The sequence below is a fragment of the Amblyomma mixtum genome, chromosome 1, assembly GCF_055824585.1.
Source record: "Amblyomma mixtum isolate Tamu chromosome 1, ASM5582458v1, whole genome shotgun sequence".
NCBI classification, from domain to species: Eukaryota; Metazoa; Arthropoda; class Arachnida; order Ixodida; family Ixodidae; genus Amblyomma; species Amblyomma mixtum.
This window is the reverse complement of record NC_143012.1, coordinates 3,068,857-3,089,662: the sequence shown is the minus strand read 5'-3', so window position 1 is coordinate 3,089,662 and position 20,806 is coordinate 3,068,857. Positions and strand designations below refer to the sequence as shown.

Sequence of the window (20,806 nt, the reverse complement as noted above, 5' to 3'; positions counted from 1 at the left end):
CTTGACCTTACATTTTGGTTTTGTAAGACCTGCTACAGTTGGCCAGAAGAGCAATGGCTTGGGCTGTTTTCATGCAGATTCATTGTGGCAGCTTGTGCATGACTATTAAATGACACTTCGTGCATAGCAAGAGCAAACCAAGAACACAAGCCATTTAATGTTGATGGCTTATTTTGTAGAAGGTGAGAGGAAAACATAGTAGAACAATAGTGTTATAGTGTGGTTAGGGAACTCATTTTTGTGTGGCTGCTCTGGGCTAATTTGTCTGTTGTTTGCTCACTTGCATGCCTAGTTCCTGAAGCTTAAATTTGTATACTGCCTGAGGTCTGCCCAAAGGAAAAATAAAGTGGTTGAAGGAATTATGAAAACTTGTCTGTGATGAAGGCAGACAAAGACACGTCCTCTTGTCGAAACATTGGCAAGCACCCCGACGCTTTCCCTTCCCTTGTTCACTTTGTGATTGTTGAGAGCCATCTGCCTGCCATGGACTCAGAAGAACAGAAGCAGGTGAAGACTGGCTTACCGGTGTGTAGCTGCCTCCATGCATCTACTGTAGCGTTCAATGTCGGATGTGCTACTCTTTTCTTGCAATGCATTTCATGCTTACGCTTACTCTTGATGACGAGATGGGCTGCAAATGACCTTCCGGTCAACTTGCAGGCACACGTGTGGCCTTGTCGATCAGATCACTTTTTCATCAGCACAATGCCGGAACTCTGAGTTTTTTCATCTTCTGCCGACGCGAAAATGTCTTAGTGCTTGGTGCTGGAAATAAACCAGTTGTACTACAGACATGCGTTTATCAACGTTGTTATCCCTTCGCGCAGCATGCATGACTAAGGGATAACAGGGAACAAAGGGAAACAGGGCTCCGGATAATTTTGACCTTAGCATACAACTTCAATGTGTACTGAGCAGAGCGTCGCGCCAGAATTTTTTTGGGTTCAATTTCCCGGGTTCGGCTCCGGAGCAAACCGGTTCAAATGGGTGTAGGACCAAAGAAATTCTGAGCATAGATGGATTTTAATCAGTGTTGTTATGCTGTTTACATTTCTCTTTGATATTGGTAATTGAAATAACAAAAATGCAAAATCCGTTTATAATACGAGATGTTTCACTTTGCTCACATTAGCTTACTGTCCATAGCAAAAAGGAATTTACTGCAAGAGCTACAAAATCAAATGGACTCAAAATTAATGTAAGCCAACTATGTATATACGCCAGAATCCATCTGATGAGGTCCAAGCGAAAAGCTTGTAGATTTTGCATCTACAGAACCTTCCAACTTCAGTAGTTTGAGAGGCCCTGTCACTTGAGTAATATGTCTCCCCTGAAGCTTTGGTCAGTCGGGAATTTCTGCTACAGAGTACTTACACAGGTGCTGTCATGACCGCTGCATGCACCCTGTAGGTTACCGCACACTATTGTGAGAGGTAGATTGCCTGTGTCAGCAGATATATATATACAGACAGTTTTTCCGTCGCCCTAAAAACCATGGGGTACATGTGCTACATAGAATTTTTGTGACTTTTCTGGGGCGCTATCAAAGGGAGCCTATGCGTCGATGGAATTTTTCGCTCCCTTGATATAGTCTGGTGACCCTCCGGTGAACTTCAGGGCTTGTTTCAGGGTTTTTATTTTTCGAAACCACTAACCACTCCATAATTCCTGGCTCCGTGCTTAACCAGTGACAGTACTGACATCCAAGGGATGTCCCTGCAAAATCTTGAAAGGACATGCGGATATCCCCAGGAAGTGTGGAGAAACTCCCGTGGGCATCCCTGACATATCCTTTTGGCTGCACTTTTTATATCCAAGGGAGGTCCGTAGGAAATCCCTGAAGATTTTCATAGGTTTTAACTAGGACATATTGGTTACTGGTCAAATAACAGTAAATTTTCCTGAGGATTTTAGTGTGCCCAAGAGAAAAAATTGCTTGGCCAACGTGGAAGTACTTGCGAAGCCTAATTTACCTTTTCTACGATTTAGATGTGGAGAAATGACTTTGGGTGATTAGAGTGGTGTAGTTGCTTGGCCCAGCGCTGTCATTTTGTGGGTAAAATCTGCATAGCACCACACGTTGGCACAGCGAACGCATATAACAACATGCAAAATGCAGATCAGGCTACAGAAACGCTACAAATCAGGAGTCAGGCAGCACCAACATATGCTGTGCATACACCCAAAGAACAAAGCAGGAGTCATGCAGCAGCAGCATATGCTGTGCATACCCCTAAGAAAGAATTTCCATGAGCTTATGTACCCCAAATCTATGATGTACCCTCCTTGTGGAGCCAGTGGCTCTTACACATTAAGCAATATATTATTTCACTCAATTAGGAATTTGTGATGACACAAACAAAAAATGAGTGGTCCATGCTGTAGACATCTTCTATCAGAAAAAACCTAAGTCCACTCTGCCATCTTTGTTGCGAGCGTTACGCAGATGTAATGAGATGTGATTCAAGTCCCTGAAGATTTTCATAGGTTTTAACAAGGACATATCTGTTACTGGTCAAATAACAATAAATTTTCCTGAGGATTTTAGTTGGCCCAAGAGAAAAAATTGCTTGGCCAACGTGTAAGTACTTGCGAAGCCTAATTGACCATGTTGTGATGTGATCCATGTTGTAATTATCTTCTATCAGAAAAAAAACCTAAGTCCACTCCACCATCTTTGTTGCGAACATTATGCAGACGTAATGAGACGTGATTCAAGTAAATGTCTGTAATGACACATGAACAAGATATCCAATGGATATCATTTCAGGACATCTCTACTGAAAGAATGCATATCAATTTAGTGTTAATATCACCCGAATGGGATATCTACCGGATAACGTGCCAGTACATTTAAAACGAGGACTTGCCATGAACATCCTTCACTAGTACTCAAAGGCGCTAGGATATTTGGATAAGATTCAGATATCCGTGGGATATCCCTGGGACTTAGGCAACTGTGGCGTGTCTTTTTCTGAACATAGTTGTGAGCGAATTTTGTGCTGTACATTCGGTTTTCTCACTCTTTGCTTGTAGCATATGCGTTGATAGAAATTTTTTTCTCTTGATTTAGTCTGGTGAATCTGTCTTCCATGAACTTGTTTCAGGGTTTTTATTTTTCAAAACAAGAAACAGCCCCTTCCTGCCACTGTGCTTAATAAGGTGACCAAGTGGTGATCTGTCCTTTTTTTTTTGGACAGTATTTTCCAGCGGTGCTGTTTGCAATAACATTTCAGAGCGAAAAATTTCTTTCATTCCTCCTTATGCCTGGCATCCGGGGTGTGGAATCGCCTTCCTGCATCATTTGCACTAACTGATGGTCACCATTTATTCAAGCATGCATTATGACTATTGTATGACTATCAGCTCTTTGTATACTATGCTCATATTGTTATGTTTCTTTTATAACTACTCCCCTGTTTAATGCCTTTATGGCCCTGAGGGTATTTGAAGTAATAACATTGATGTACATTTGTGTACATGTAAACAGGAAGGAAAAAATCTGACAATTTATGCAGGGGAGTCAGACAAGGGAAGCACAAAAGGCAGAAGGTAGCCTGCAATCAAAAGTCATTGAGGAAATGGCATCCTGTGCAGATATTCTCAAAAAGCCTGCTGGCACACTTCAAGGAAAAAAAAGTTTCTTAGGTAGGCAAGACAGTGAAGGCCCCTTGAGCCCCTTCCATCTCATAACACATGCTGTGTGCCCTAGTTTTTATGTGACAGCGTAAAGCGCTCGTTTTGCTGAAAACCTGGCATAGCCTTTCGTCCGGCGTCAGTTGGAAAAAATCGCGGAATTAAGTTTGTGGTTTAATGTCCCAGACTCAGGCTATGAGGGGTGCTGTAGTGGAGGGCTCCGGAAATTTCGACCACCTGGGGTTCTTTAACGTGCACTGACATCGCACAGTACATGGCCCTCTAGCATTTCATGTCCAGTAAAATGCGACCGCTGCGGCTGGGATCGAACCTGCATTTTGGGTCAGCAGCTGAGCGCGCGCGCACGCACGCACGCACGCACGCACACGCGCACACACACACACACACCAGGTGTCCCAGCTAAATGTAACCAAGCTTTTAAAAAACACACGGTGTCCTAGCCGTCTCAAACCAAATGAGGGTTGTTTAGAGTTGCGTGACCTAATCTGCAGTATTTTTTCGTTCTTCAAGGTTGACTAATCAGTTAAGCTTAATTAACAAACTTTTTAATTATTGACTTGAGGAACAAAGTGTCAATGGAAAAGTTGTAGATTGCATTGAGAAGCAGCTTACTGAGACATTTGCAGCAAAGTAATATTTACGTAAAGTAGTTTTTTTACCGGCCTTTAACCATAACCCGCACAATAAGAAAAAGCTTTCACATGACAACTGTGCCACTTCAACGTCCCAAGACGCGCCTTAAAGAATAAAATCCATTTTTTCTGAAGTCCTCTCCTCGATGAGACTTTGGGTGCACATTGGGACAGAGAAGTGAGCGAGCAGCTGGTCACGTGACAACTTTCTTTTAAGGCCAATAAATTAATCTTGAAAAATTTAGCGCGACACACAAGGACCGAAAGAGTAGACGACACGAGCGCTGACAACTGGAAGTTTATTCGAAAACACGTAGAATTATAAAGGAAGAAAGTGCGATAAAATCGTTGGTCAAAAACCAAAAGAAGAAAACTAGACACAACAGTCACCGCCAGCTCCTGCTATCAAGGCGCAAAGCACTTGTCCAGATAAGCTACCTCTTTTTCCCGTATAGTAACGGACGGTTTGGCCACGCACGTGTTATGAGCCTTGGCGATACTATATGCCTCGTAAATTTCCCTACACAACACGTTGTCATTCTTGTACTCAATCGTAGTGTTGTCAAGGATCGGCGTGCACTTGCTGGTCCCGAGATCCTTGCACTCACGGCAGTGCAAAACAAGGTTCGAAGACACCGGTTTCCTGCAGTCCAGTGAATTCTTGTGCTCCTGCAGCCGCACATTGATGCACCTACCCGTTTGGCCGTAATACACCTTCCCGCAGGCCAATGGCACCTTGTACACAACCCCCTTTTCGCAGGCGGTGAAATCGCTGGCATGACTGGCAGTACACTCCCGCGGGGATTTTCGAGGCAGAGTCTTGTCTAGCCTGTTCCGAACTGCCGCGCACACTCTCCCGACCTTGTTATCAGCTGAAAAAACCAGCTGCACATCATGCTTAGCTGCAATCTTCCGTAGTCGATGAGACAGCCCGTGTATGTATGGCATACATGCAACCTTCTGGCGTGGCCGGTCCGCTGGTTCCTGAACCGAGGGAAAAGCCTCGCGCTTCAGTTTTAGCAATAGTCGCTCCGTAAGCCGGGCAAGATGCTTTTGAGGGTAACCAGCTTCTTGTAGTCTGGCCACTTGCCTCAAAAAACCTTCCTCAAGTCGGTGGGGACACGACTGCCTCAGGGCTGTGGTCATACCGGACATGGCTATGCCATCCTTGACAAGTCTTGAATGCTGGGACTGGAAGTTTAGAAGGGGCTTCCCCGCCTTTGGAGCATACACCCAGCAAACATGCTGATTGGTTAACTTCAACTCCAGGTCCAAAAACCGGATACAACCCTCTCTTGGCACTTCAAAAGTGAAGTTGAGGCCCTGACCTCTATCCTTGAAGATCTTGAGAATATCAGGCGTCGTTCGGATGCTACTGGCCCCTTTGATGAAGACAAGGTAGTCGTCTACATACCTGAAAATTCGTCTTGTGACGTCCTTCAAATCAGCTTCCAGATTCCTGTCTACCTTCGATAGAAAAATATCACTGAGAATTGGAGCAACCCGAGAGCCGATACACACTCCCGAACGTTGAACGTACACCTTGTTTTCCCACATGATGAAGGTCGATTCTAGGTAGGCTGAAAGTAGCTCGAGGAAACTCTCCACCGTCATGCTGCAGGCGTTTCTGAAGGCGATCTCATCATTGTCTTCGACGATGCATTCCTGGACGCACTTCATTAAGGTAGCATGGGGAAGGGAATAGAAAAGATCCTCAACGTCAACGCTAAGTACATTACAATTTCCAGGGTTCTGCTGCGACTACTCTACTAGTCGCACTACTCTACTAGTCTACTCTTTCGGTCCTTGTGTGTCGCGCTAAATTTTTCAAGATGTATGTTAACCAACTCGCCCAGTCTGCAGTATTGCCAATAAATTAAGCTAAGTAAATTGTAACTTGACGGAAACCGCACAACTAGCGGTTTTTCGAGGTGGTCTAAAACTTTTGCATTGACACTTTTTTCCTCAAGTTAATAATTAAAAAGTTAGCTAATTAAACTTAACTAATTAATTAACTTTGAAGAGCGAAAAAAATACTCAAGACTAGGCCACGCGACTATGAATAACCCTGAGGTGGTTTCACTAGACTAGGACACTTCGCCTTTTTTAAAAGTTTGGTTACATTTAGCTGGGACACCCGGTATATATATACACACAGGGTGTTTCACCTAATACTTTCTGCAATTTTTAAAAATAAGCTATTAGAATTAGATGCGCGCTTTTTCTGGCATAGCATTGTCAGTGGTGTAGTACATCATAATGCAGCTAAAACGTGCTAACTAGCAGGCTTGTTAACCAATATTTAATAGTTAACTTTTAAACTATTACCGTTGAGCTTCTTAATTATTGAGAGGCATGTAGCCCCCCGTAAGTGATGACCATATCCGTTTTTAGAATTTTGAGAGCGCGATTCCGTTTTTAGAATTTCGAGAGCGCGATTATCCTCGGCGCTGTGGCCCAACAAATTTTGGCTATTTCGACGAGTTACATGCACTGGAGAGGTTGCTTTGCCTGCAAGCTTCTCAAACCGCATGTATTTTGGCGCGATGTAGGCGAAATTTGTTGGGCCACAGCGCCGAGGATAATCGCGTTCTCGAAATTCTAAAAACGGATATGGACATCACTTACGGTGGGCTACATGCCTCTCAATAATTAAGGAGCCCAACGGTAATAGTTTAAAAGTTTATTAAATATTGGTTAACAAGCCTGCTAGTTAGCACGTCTTAGCTACATTATGATGTACTACACCACTGACAATGCTATGCCAGAAAAAGCGCGCATCTAATTCAAATAGCTTATTTTTAAAAATTGCAGAAAGTCTTAGGTGAAACACCCTGTATATATATATATATATATATATATATATATATATATATATATATATATATATATATATATACACATACATACATACATACATACATACTGCCACCATAGGAAGTGCAGTTCAGTTATTCATTGCAAGACAAGAGGCTGCTCGTGAAGGGCAACCTGGTTCTCACAAGTCCCACCGATGGCAGCACCTGCCACCATTGCAAGGCAGTGGCGCATTGCTTAACTGCTGCACCACTGTGCCAGGAGTGATACGAGAACGCCCAGGGATATACGAATGTAAAGTAGAAAATGACCAATCCTGCATGTATGGGCATTAAAGCATTATTGCTATCCAAACAGCTTCCATCCATGAACAATGGCTCCAAACATCATAACCGAAGTGGTAGCGCACCTAATTCGCATTTGGCCTAGATATGCATATTGACTGTCAATTCATTTTTTGTCTTCAGTGTTTTTTCTTGTTGCTGATTATTACAGCTATGTACACAGTTTTTGTGGATTTTTTTTAGCTTCTTTTTCAGGCCATTTTGATTGTTCTGTACTCACTGATATATAGGCATAACAGTCCCAATAGTAGGTTGGGGCAACCTAAAAAGATTGGAAAATAATAAGCCCCTGCCTGCACCACACATGTATAAATAGTTAACTAAAGTTACAACATGAAAAATGTTGTTGGAGCTTCTGTCATGAAGCAGCAGGAGACTGTGGTGGTAAAAAATTATGCATACAGCAGCCAGCCAAAATGTTAGGGCCTTTGCAGTGTCCATCATGGCACACACAATTCCTCTAGGAGCTGACTGCACTGAAATTTCTGCCGGTCTGTTGAGGTCACAAAGAGTGCGAATGTACACATTTCTACCCTGTGTGTATGCAGAGTCGCATCAGTGTTGCTTCCTCCAAATTGATTACTGTGAACTTTGGAAGTGACTCTATAAAATAGTCCTGGAGTCATTCCGAGCTCACTTGTCAGTGTCAGCTTATTGTCAAATTTGATCCCAGCATTCATGAAATAAAGTGTTTGGGTCCCACATCTTTGCCCAGGAATGGTGAGCGAGATCCTTGCATTCTGTTGTGGGTGGCATTCTAGTGCAAAGGCAGATGAAAATGTTTCGACTTTCATGCAGATTTTCCGTAGATCATCACAGTGGTGTAAGCATCCACCTCACACGGAGGAGGTGCCGGATTCAATCCCCAGTGCCGCTGAGTGCCTACCGTTGATGTAATTGGTACAAGCTGTGCTAGGCTTCTTTAAAGTGAAATGCCTGGAAAATGGACCTCTGACCCCACCCTGAGTGGACAAACGAGAGCCTTGTCATGGCGCTCTTTGGCCAAATTCATCATCTTGAACATGTTTCATATCATAACATTTTATTTGGCTGAAGGCGCAGACAGTGTGCCAGTCAAAGCCTACTGGAATGAGACTGAATATTGCATCCACTTCCTTTTAAAAGCGCCGCCCTTTAGCATCACCTGCTGTAATGATGCACAAGGAAGATGAAAACAACGGCCACAAACCATGCCCAATCTAAGTAACAGGAGGAAATCCAGCTATGTATAACAAAATGTGAACAGTATATGCGTCTTCCTTTAATAAAACACTCGTGTACAATGATAGAACACATATTCAGTTAAAGCATTAAATGTACTCTTGTCCAATATGTGTCTCTCACTTTGCAATGAACAGCTCAAACAGACAAACAAAAAAAGTAGAGAAATAACAGACTAGCTCAACTCGTTGCAGGAACTGTAGGCAACTCTGTTCAATTATGTCCATTGCACAGGCAGAAACAAGAGAAGCAGAGGAAAGGAACATGGAATGAACAACTTGAGCACATTTTCTGCATTAAACCTTCAAGACTGTGAGCCGACACATTGGTCAGAACTCTCTGTTAGATGTACTCTTGCACATTCTTCACTAGGTGGCATTTTGAGATTCACCGAAGACCACTAACCACTCTAAAAAAAAAAAATGCAGCAAGCAAGTCTTTTCAGCTACTTGAAGCAGAGTGTATCAGTGAGCAGAATGGATTCAAGGAGCATGCAATGAGAAGCGAGCTGGTGCTGCGATGTGACTGGGGACATAAAACTGTGTTCATCCTGTCTCTGCCTTGGCTGCAGGCGCAGTTCCATGTTCTCAGTATCACCATAATCATCAGCCAGATGATGTCCAGTGCAGAGCCTCTTCTGGTGCTTAACCCTGTCCAGTGCCAGCTGCAGCCATCCCATCCCACTGCACCGTGGTGAGAAGTGGGCCAGTTGCCTGTTTTAAGCTGAAATTCTTGCAAGTTTAGAAATGTAGGAAAGGAAAAATAGGAAGCCAAACCAGCGTTCAACAGATCGACATTTCACTTCTTTTTGCCTCGAATATTTATGCAAGCTTCAATTCCCCATTGCTGAGCAATGGCTTTGCCAGACTTTCACATTTTTCATGCTGGTACAAACTTGGCAGTTTTGACACTGAATTAATGAACCTTTCTTATGTTTTTGAGAGGGACATTTGCAATTGGCTGGCTGTGGTCTGCTTCTGGTCAAGCATGATAGCCAGCATCCGAGAATATCCAATCATGAAACTATGTCCTACAAGCAGATTGATAAAGTTGCTGCCTGGTTTTTGCTCTACTGACAATCCCTATGAATTCAGAACACACCCTAGAGATTTTGTGGGAGTGTATACATGACAGCACTGGATTATAGCTTGGAGGTGTACAAAAGATGATGCCCTCAGTGGCAAGCCAAAAGCTGTCATCCAAGTCTGAGAATATGAGAAATGCAAAGGCATACAACTCAAATGGCATGGCTCCTCAATGCAGAAGCAATGCATCCTGAAGCTTTCAGATGTAAATTACACCAGAGATTCAATAATTGCCAAGCCAGTGTTGTGACAACATAAACAACTGGACATCAGGATCAGTGCGCCGAATGCTGAACGGTTCAGCAAAAGAAAAATGCAACAGTACTGATGGCTTCTCAGAGCTAGACAGAAGGACACACACCTAAAAAAAAAAAAACATTCTTTACTTATATCCCGAAATAGGCAGATGTTGGTATGCAAAGCTGTGCAGATTTAGGAGTCAGAGCATGGCTGAGCGTGTTTGTGAAGCCTAATATTTGCCAGTTTGCACAATAGGACATAATTACGATATATACTCTGAGGCTAACAATTGTAAACTATCTTGCCAGAGCATTTGTATGTTTAAACATTCCAGTTAGTAGTTACCCAACATGGGGCACTGTGCTTGTTCTCTGATAACCACAGTGCTGAAAGTCTGGCTGCTAAGAAATGTCACGATCACGGTGCTTTGCTATGGGTTCCAGTAATGGGCTGCAACAACAAACAAGCAAGCAGCTAGTGACCAACTTAACTCGCTCAGGTGTCGTAATATTCTTAAGAATTCAGAAACCTTCTCATCAACACAACTTCAGCAAAAGTATGCATAAAATTTTGAAAAGAATGCGCATAGAAATAAACTTTCATCATCTGCTATTATTCTTTCAAGTCTCGTGTTGATATGCAACTGGTATAGTTACGACAAAAATTAACCTGATATTCCTGCTTGTAAAACACAGGCTAGAAGATGGACAGCAAAGTAAAAAAAAGAGTGAAGAAGCTAAGAAAGACTGAATTAAATTTTTGCTTGGTTAATTAATAGCTGCTTAACATTTTTTCACTCCACACACGTTAACACTGCCATGCCTTGAACCTCTCACAATTGGCACAAAATGCTTTCTCCAGAACTTCACAGAGCAACGCAGAGACTAAAAAACATCTTTCCTGTTTCCAAGGTCAAAGTTTCTGATGTCAGTTTCTACAGAACAGCCGTCACGTGCCATTTCTGTTGCATCCAAGCTAATAACAATAAACTTCCCAATGCTTCCAACAGCTGCACGTTACTCTGCCTTGGGGTAACAAATTTCTAACAACACAGCTTGCAATGTGTGAGCCACTAATGTAAAGTGCTGCTGACAATGGGCGTACTATCTGTACAACAGCGACATGGTGCCTAACACGGACTCTCAATTCCTCTACGGCATTAACACACCAGTTAAATGTGCTGGATTCTACCTCCATTTGTTGAAAAACATAAACTGCATCCAACAAAGCCTCTGCATAGTTGTCATGGCATGCACAAAAAAAGCCTTAGCTTGGATGAAACAAGTGTAAAGTTACCAGAAACTAGCTTATTTTGTTGTGCACTCTGTAAGAGCACTGCAGTTACTAAGGAAGCTGGAAAGTTAATGCGACACAGTGTTCGTTCGCTAGTGATGACCCAGCTCTTCAGAAAGGTGAACTCTGCATGTAATCACAGTGTCAGGCCCATGGATTCAGGACGAAACAAAGGTATTAAGGCTTATTTTTCATCCATAGTGTATGTACCATCACACCAAAATGCAGCAGGAAGCCACGCAAGGGACGGCCATTCGAGAGCAGTTTGGTTCCAAGGATTATGCTCTGGTTTGCTCCTTCGTCACTCCTAGGTATGAACACATTAAAGCCAGCAGGTGTAATAACCCACTCCACCCTGCTGTCTATCAAGAAGCTTTTCTTCCCCACATGCCTGCACCTTCGGCCAGCACTAGAGTGATCCGAGTAACAAACTGGCCACCACTTGTGGACTTATCCTTAAAACAAGTTTGTACATAACGCACTCGCCAACGTTCAGGACAATCCAAGTTCCAGTTAACAGCTCCCTGGCTTTTGCCACGGCGTGTGTGTGACCACAGGCGTCCAACAACCATTCAAAAGACAAGAGTGTAGATTATGCATGCATTCGCTATGCTACCCTATCACAAACGATTGCAGCGAAAGCTGCTAGAGAGATGTGTGTTCCCAGTTGCCTTCTTGCAAAGACAGTGAAAGAGCATCTCCTCTGGTTATAGCAACATATTTCTCTTGTCAAGCCATGACACAGCCCGAGCTCAAACTACACTGTTCACAACAGTTAAAGAACAACGTATTGTACCCCCACAGCAAAACTAGCTAGTGATGGTGACCCCAAGAACCACTGTCAACTTTGGAGGATTTATATCGACACACACACGCACACGTATGCATGCACACACACTGCACACACACACACACAGGAAAAAAAAAGATCCAATCCTCCTTCCCTTCTTCAATAATTTAAAGCAAAAAGGTGAACAATGGTCAGTTACCTGATATTTACAGACCCTTTACAAGGAGCTCTACACTCGAAGACTTGTCCCACATAAGGTCATCTCTCATGTCAACGCCAAACTTTGCTGCTCTCAAAGGCCTGCACTTTTAGCACTTGGCTGTTATGGTTTCAGGAATGACGAACATGCTCTAGATGTTTTGACTATGTACATGTGGATGACTTGAGGCAGGCCTGTTTTGAAGATGCCACCAGCAAGCATTTGTGGCCCATGAACTGTGGCTCTTGCAGAAGCAATGGGTTGACCTGTCTACTAATCAAGGCTGCTGCACAAGCAAATCCCACAAGCGCGATGATCTGAAGCGAGCTAGGTCGTGTGACCAGGCGCCGACCTTGGCTTTGTGCTGCTGCAAACTGCCTTTTTTGCATAATCCAGGAACCAGCTCCCAAGTCCAAGGCCCATGCACTCACGCAGAGGCGTGAAGGGCACCTCAAGCACAGTTGGCACTAGTGATACCTAGCAGAAGCTGCATGACAGACACCCACTGCAAAGCTGGAACTGTGCATGTGCAGGGAGTGATGATGTCGCTGCAACATGCCAGACACAAAGCTCAGAACTCTACCTCTGCCATTCTGTGCAGAACCGAGGGGGGGGGGGGTGAGAGAAAGAGCAAGAAATGCGCCTTTGCTCCTGCACACAATGCGGCACTCTCTGCATTAACAATAGACTAAAACTACGTTGTTGTCACACAAGTTGACAACTACTGCTGTTGATTAACTTGAGGCAGCAAGGCATGGTGTCACTTCAAAGGAAGGCAGGATAATCCATCCCTGTGATTCGTCCTCGTCACATTGCGGCTTTGGCTTCTGCTTTGCTGAGTAGAACTGCTGCAGAGACAGTGCGCGAGTTGTGGCCTGCTCTGGCTATGGGCTGTAGTAGTACCACTTTGCTGGGTTGTTTGCGTTGGCCTTAGACATGAAGCTAGCTCGTGATGTCAACTTCCGTGCAAGGTGGCATTTCAGAATTTTGCCTGCATGTTCCTCCAAGTATTGGCTTACAGGCGGGCTCGACTACGGGGGATAACAGTGCTAAACATAGCATTACTGTGTGACTAGCAGCAGATTGCACTTCAAAACAGTGTTGTGACTTTGCAAACAGCTCATTCTTTGCGAAGGTCATGACTACTGAACTTCTGGTGCAGCGTGCAATTGTCTGCCCGATTCTGATAAACGTGCACATGTGCACACAAACTATTTTGCTTTGGAATGAGAAAATGCTCAACCAATTGTAGGATGACAGCCAGCTTCACATTCTCGTGGGAAGGGTTTCACAGCCTTCCCAAGTAACACCTTAAACCAGACTTCTTGCAGGAAATGTGGGGGAAATCATGTCATGGGGTCTGACTCGGCTCAGTGTTCCAGCTCCGTCTTACCTCATTACCGACAAAAAGGAAAGGATCGTCATGTGACACCGAACATGTCCATGCAACTAGCCAGCAGCCCTGAAAGTGTTGTGTACATGTCATTGAAGCTCTCTGCTGAACATTCCTGGGGCCAAGCATGGAGATGACTTAGAGGTATTGTAGCACTTCACTGCTCAAAGTTCAAAACGTCCACAGGATCGCAATGACTAGAGTGATGTGCCAAACTCTGGGGGAGTCGGAGCCTGCTTCACCCGAGGCGATGGCGAAGGGGTGAGGGGCGGCTCCCCTCCATTGGAACTGTCCACCACGCCTTCCAGAGAGCTCAGAGGCGGTGGGTGGTTTGAGGACTTTTTGAGAATGCCCCTTATACGAGTATCACTGCCACCTGGAGACGTGGGCGTGGGTGGGGGCGGGTGTGGGCAGCCCAGAGTGTTGGACCCCGGTGGAGAGAGTGTGCTTCCCGCCGAAGATGACAGCATGCACTGTGTGCGCGACGAAGATCCGTCTCGCTCCCGCTGGTAGAGCCTTTTTGCAGTCTGCCCCAGTCGGAGCACCTGTACAACAAACAAGGCAGAGAGAATGTAGTCCCCCAAGGTGGAGTAGATTTGTAATAAGGGAGCAATTACTCATTGACATCCACCCAAGTGCAGCCATATAGCTACAAAGGAAAGCTATACAGCTTTCTCAGTAACTTCGCAGTCAAAGAAATATTCGTCCTGGTCTGGGGTTCGAACCTGTGACCACCACTTCGCCAGAGCCGTTGCTCTGCCAAATGAGCTAACTGGTGCGGCAAGCTTATATAATAGGGGGGAGACAGCGAATTGATCAATAACTTGAAGTGGGAGCATAGTGAGTCACTGTGACTAACTCTGCTCAACAGCAACAGGCTTTTCCCACATGCAACTTAGTAGAACTCCCAGTGCTTGCTTTCAGTATGTCTTACTTTTGCCAACATATTGTGTCCCATGACTATGGTATGAAATGAGATGACCTGCGTGAGAGCTGCTGGGGCTAGTGTCCGAAGTAAGTAGACTAAACTCTAAGCAAGTGGGAGGTGCTGCACATATGGCCTCTCCTCCTCACTTCAGAGGTGTGCATGCAGGCACCCTTTTTTTTCCCATTTCCTATTCTTTTTGTGCACGATGCTTGCTGCCTTGTGCCAACTACCTCAACAAAATTTAACTCTTTCCTTACCGCGCCCATTGAGCATCGTTAGCCCGCTAACGATCATTTCATGCCCCGATTTCAGAACCTTCTGCGTTGCTAATGGCCACGCTGCAGATGTAGGTTGCAGGCCAGGAACCAAAGTTTTGTTTCCGATGTAGTTTTCTTTTGTCCCGCGAGGGGGCACTTTCTAACGCGCTGCGAAGAAATGAAGACGCGGACCTGCGCTCATTGCTCGCCATGTTGCCCGCAGATGACGCCTTCGCCGCTCGACTTCGGAGCCTTCCGCGTTGCTTACAGGCACGATGCGCATCGGGCTTGTAGCCGGAGAACTGAAGTTTTGTTTCCGATATAGTTTTTTTTACCGCTACAAAACGGCATTTTTGAACGCACTCCGAGGATGCGGTACCATCAAAGTCGCTTGGCAGTCTCCGCATGCACGGCACGCGCTCTAAGACATAGCAAATCTCAGGACTCCGTTTCGTCTGCGAGTGATTTAATCGACGTCGTGTGCAACAACGAGCCTGAAAATGGCGCAAGGCGCTGAAGATGATTCAGTTTTCACATCGGTGATGATGGAAACCAGCCTGAAACACAGGTGGCCACACTCCGATGCACAACTATAGGGTTTCCAATTATTGTTTTGTAGCAACAATACTATTCAAGATAGAAATGATTTTTTTTTTTGCAAAGAGTGGCCAATAGAGTAACAAACATCTTGCATATTTCAAAAAATTTTTAACATTTTTTTTCTTTTTAAACACAAGCGTGTTTTTGCAAGTTTTGTTGAATTTTTTCTAAAATCTCGTTTTTAGCCAATAAAAGTTTTTGTTGCAACATGGAATTTGTTGTTTAAACGTTTATTAATAGAAAGCACCTTTATTCAGCTCTGTTTTCTGGTATTGCAATCAATATTGAATGCAATAGTTCTTACAGAAAATGGTCATTTTCCCCATGGTAGGGAAAGAGTTAAGGAATAATGTCGCTTGCTGCAAAAATTAGCAGCAGGTTAGAAAACAAGAACATAAAACTAACCTGCTTCATGCAAGAGCGGCTCTCGTTGTCCACTTTACGAAGCATGTCCATCCTTGACTCTACAATGCTGGCATTCCATAGAAAATGCTCAGCGGCCTTTAAGAGAGAACAAAGGAAAAAATATCAATAAATAGAGTACTTACTCACCAAAGAGTAGAACTATTCCCTTAAATCACTAAGGGAGTTGTCACTACTCCCTTGGAAAATCACAGCACAAACAGAAAAAAGATGAAGCAAACAATGGATGCCTTGCTTCGTTTTTCATCTGTGCGTGCTGTTATTTCCCATGATGCATAACCAACTAGCTCAACTGTGTAACTGTCACTTCCTTACTAAATTAAAAGTAGTTATTACTCCTGTACAGAATTGAGGCAGTAAACATATAGAGTTAGTGCAAAAGTTAAACAGAAATGAAAAAGAATGCAAGCAGAATGGGGCCAGACTCCATATCAACAATGAAATGACTCACCTTCTCAGCCTTCTTTCCTTTAAGGCCAGCAACTGCACATACTTCATTCAGATCCTCAGAGAAACTCCCCATTGTCTGGTACAGCTCATTCATCTGCAAAACAAGTGCACTCTTTCGTGTGTAACAAACAGGCCAGTCTTTTCTTCCGAACTTGCAGCGTCTGCAATGCCTGTGGAATTACTCGAGCATTGAAGCTTAGCGCTTATATGCTAACATCACATGCTCACTGCGGCAGCGATTTTCGGAGCCCTAATTCTTGTGTGTCGTGGGCCACCCTTAGATTTGTGACCCCCTGTCCAGCAAAGCCAACTCATTGGAACCGACAATAGACTGACACTAGCAAGTGCATTTTTAGCAGGTTTCTTGAATAACCTGATCTTTGCCAAAGGCACTACTTCATGCTGCTGCACAGCGTGTATACACCCACCCATGGTACAGTGAACATGTTAAATGCATGACAACTTGTGCATGCTGTTACCACCATAGCCCTCTACCTACACATAACTTTAGGGAAAATTTTATTCTTGAAGAGAATGCCCTGAACATTTAGTAAAAAGGTGCTTCACATCCAAGGTAAACAGTCACTGTTTGTTTGTGCCAACCTCGCAGCAAGAACTGGCATGTAATTTCCTATCATGTGCAGAAAAATTCGAGCAGAGATTTTTTTTGCACTGTATACTACGGAACAACCTTTGAAGCCTGTTGACCTCAGAAAGCTCAAACTGACTGACCGATACAACCTCTACAACTCAGCCTATAACAAAGGGTTGAACTTTTCGGTTTTTATTTTTCAAAAATTTGGCGGACTTTCGCTTTTAGTTTTTTTTTCAACAAATATTATTTTCTATATAAGAAATTATCACTTTCTTTCGGTGAGATATATGCTGTTGCCATGACATCAAAAGTGGCAAGCAGTTTACATTAACTTTTTTTTTTAAACCAGCTGCTCATGTAGCAGTTTGTAGCACATCAATGGCCGTCTTAAGAGCTGTCTCTGCAGAAGAAAGTCACATAGCAGTAACAAAAAGTAAAAATGTCAAAGTGAAATGACTGGGCCTTGAGCCAAAATGTAAGTGCATTTCTACAATTTGACTGTCACATTCTGGTTGCACTCTGGGCTAAACAAGAGGACTGCGCACCCTATGCTCCGCGTATTGAGGCAGCGACGGAGCTGCTGCCTAACCGTCGCGGAAGCCAGAACGTGACACCTTCGTGCCGTTTATGCATGGTTTCGCATAGACGGTTATAGTTAGTTTTGAATGTCCTTGTATACAGTGGAAAAATAAACGAAGCGACGACCCCAATTCAGTGATAAGTCTGAGCAGACGGCACTACGTTAGCCGGTAGCACTTTGCTAAGTGGTCGAGCTTTCCTGTTTGCAACGGCATGCCTGAATTCATGGATCAATGCCTCATAACTCACAGTCCCTGTACTAAATTCCCAAGATACCTTTGTCTCACCAAGTAACTGGTTCAAGAATTTTTTTAGTTTTCTGCTGTGACCTACTCTAACTGGTACTAAATAACCAGTTAGTTGTGACATGCATGCAAGAAACACTGACCCTTTTCAGTTAAAATCGAATTTTAAAAAATGAATTTGGTGTGCATTTACCGGTGTCTTTTGGTTCAAACCGAAAAGTACGACTCCTACCAATAACCATGACTAAATTTAATGTTGTAGTTTACCTACCTAATAAACCCAGCCTTTCTGGCTAGCGAACTCCACTGGCCGATGTGTAGCTATCTAGATCAATGTCATATAAACACCGCTGACTAACACACATCTTTCGTTAAGTACATTCCGAACCAGCCATTACTAATGCCAGCTCTTTCCTTATGGGGCGACAGCTTTCTTTTTTTTAATTTTGTGCTTTCACATCAGTACATGTAATTTTTGAAATGTTCAGAAAAGTTTTGAAAAACTTCGCATCCCTTTTCTTATGATGCCAGCGAATAAAGACGGAAAAGGTTAGGTGAGAGGCACGTGTAAAATGTTAGTGCTGAAAATGCTAGTATTGTCTTTTTCCTCAGTTTTTTTTCCCACAAAGAACAGGCTGCTTACTGCTGAGGAGATATAATAGTAGTACATAGTAAAAACACATTCGTGCGAGATAAGCACGGAAACAAGAACCGCCTGGTTTCATTCATTTGCACAGAGTGACATCACAATCATGCTACCCAAACAGGAACACAGGAAAGATGACGTACTGTCTTGAAAACAGGCTGTGATGCTTCAGCAATGGCTTTGCACTCGGCCAGTACCTGTAAACAAAGTAAAGAGCATCCATTTTGGGAGCCAATATGCTTCAGTGCAAATCTCCACCATGCTGACTCTACAGGAACTAACGATTTACTAAAATGTGACATGATTTTGTGCTTGAAATTTTATTTGCTTTATTGTGTTATGATCAGGCTTAACACTGCTGGATGAATGAAAAATTCATTATCATGAGCCTAACTAGGCCCATGGCAGCTCTCCCGTATCTCTCCAATTAACTCTCTCCTTTGCCAGCTGCGGCCACCATATTCCCACAGACTTCTTAATCTCATCCGCCCACCTAACTTTCTGCTGCCCCCAGCTATGCCTGCCTTCTCTTGGAATCTAGTCCGTTACCCTTTTAAGGACCAGTGGTTATGTTGCCTTCGCATTACACGCCCTGCCCAAGCCCATTTCTTCCTTTTGATTTCGACCAGGATGTTATTAATCCGCGTTTGTATCCTCACCCGCTCTCCTGCTTGCGGTCTCTTAACCTTACACCGATCATTCTCCTTTCCATAGCTCGCTGCGTTGTCTTTAACTGAAGCTGCTCTTAGTAATAAACTCCTGCTCATACTTTAAGGTCAGACACTTTTATAATTATTGAATGTTTTAAATATCATCAGCTGGCAAGATTTTCTTTTGCTGGCTTTCGTTTTTTCCTTGCTGGATAGTGACAGAGTCGTGGACTCCTTATTAAGGCTGCTCTGTACTTTGTACTTCGGAGGCCTCCTTGGGCTTTCACCTCCTGCATTATGTTTTCTAAACTGACCTTTCTGTCGACTTGGACATTTGTCATAAGGCTAGATATCTTAGCTAGAAGAGGTCATGTACCATAGCCATGTACACATATATAAATTTATCATGTATTGTACATGATTTAAGACTTGTACAGTGTTCTCAAACAGAAAGTCCCAGCATAACTGCAGTTCCATTGCACCATTAAGACACACATTACGTTACATTTGCACTTGGAACAGCCAATGCCAACCCTTCCCTTCCCTTGCCTATTTGTTCTTTGTTTTTTGGTTAGGACACATGCAACAATGTTTACAGACGCAACAAAACAGAGGTTGCATTGAAGAACATGAAATAATGAACTCACCTTATCAAATGCTATGACTAGTTTTGATGCCTTGACAGACGGTTCACCTTGCACCTTGAACACTGGGCACTGAAACATGAAATAAAAACACATCAAAAAACCCAGTGGTAAACCTTCAAGGCGAAATGTAATCAATTACTACAGCTGCGCTCTGTAAAAACTTCAGAGGAAAGTTTATTTCCAGAAGAAAAATAATTTGTCCTGTGGGAAGCCACAAAATCTGCAGTTTATTTTTCTGTGTGTGTATCTCTAGGCGTGGAAGATAGCATGCTTTAAGTGTGCTGCATTCATTGTTTGACACAGGTCTTCTGAATGCAAAACTTCTCTTTTAGTAGCCTGAGTATGGCCAGCAGTGCTAGCAATGTACTCGCTGACAATTATCTGCAGTTTGAATTACCAGATATACTCTACACTATCAGTCTGAGTTAACCGGTTTCTCTTTTTCATAACAATGTACAGGTGCCTGTCACAATTTTCTAACGTGGTTGTATCAGGTGGTGTTGGGGCAATGGAAAAATGAGCATTCACGCACAGGGAACAAGACAGCCCGTACCCCTTTCTCTTCGGCGATGCTGATTCCGACCACTTCGGGCGCCGAGGCGAGGCGCAGAGCCGCGGCCCGCAGGCACTGGGCCAAGTTCGCACTGCTTGGCAGGCCGCACTCCTCACAGCAGTCCAGCATGGCCCGGTCCAGGGATCCCTTGAGCCGCTGACATTCGTTCAATGCCCCTGATGCACCCTGCAATACATCCAGCCTGAGCACTGCTTTGTTTTTGGAGCATCATCACATATCACAGCCATCTGACTGTTTGTCATTCTACCTTGCTATGTCATTAGTCATGTGAGCCACTTTACACATGACCACGAAGCCCTTATACACGACCTCCTTAAAAAGCACAGCCCAGCTCTGACGCTGGAACTCGTGTCCCACCATGTGAATGCCTTTTAACTGGCAGCTTTTCTTCCTTGTTGCCTTTTGCTTTCGTCCTTCGGGGGTGTCTTCTAGTGTGTGCCATTCGTTCAGTGCATCAGTGCAACTATCCCGTTGTGTGCTCTGCTCGGTGTCGCGCTACGCAAGACCCTTCTAAAAATGTGGACCACAGCGGTGGCCTAGT

The 20,806-nt window shown here is 43.9% G+C and overlaps 1 protein-coding gene and 1 long non-coding RNA gene across 7 annotated transcripts in view; one reads left to right on the top strand and one right to left on the bottom strand.

The window, feature by feature from the left end:
• Nucleotides 1-20,806, top strand: part of LOC149365261 (uncharacterized) — a 44,201-nt gene that overhangs the window by 3,335 nt on the left and 20,060 nt on the right. For 2 of the 4 annotated variants that reach the window (XR_016282552.1, XR_016282554.1), the window contains exon 2: nt 9,243-9,364. The exons of the other annotated variants lie outside the window; for them this stretch is intronic. This is a non-coding gene — a long non-coding RNA (uncharacterized LOC149365261). The remainder of the gene's footprint in view (nt 1-9,242; nt 9,365-20,806) is intronic. 4 annotated transcript variants of the gene reach the window in all.
• The window catches only part of LOC149365260 (inactive phospholipase C-like protein 1), a 124,377-nt gene continuing 112,260 nt past the window's right edge, over nt 8,690-20,806 (bottom strand). For all 3 annotated transcript variants that reach the window (XM_089541386.1, XM_089541392.1, XM_089541398.1), the window contains 6 exons: nt 20,245-20,430; nt 19,692-19,760; nt 18,538-18,591; nt 16,331-16,423; nt 15,862-15,957; nt 8,690-14,216 (listed from right to left, as the gene is read on the bottom strand). In XM_089541386.1, the coding sequence (XP_089397512.1) occupies nt 13,869-14,216; nt 15,862-15,957; nt 16,331-16,423; nt 18,538-18,591; nt 19,692-19,760; nt 20,245-20,430 (846 nt within the window). In that variant the 3' untranslated portion in view covers nt 8,690-13,868. The remainder of the gene's footprint in view (nt 14,217-15,861; nt 15,958-16,330; nt 16,424-18,537; nt 18,592-19,691; nt 19,761-20,244; nt 20,431-20,806) is intronic.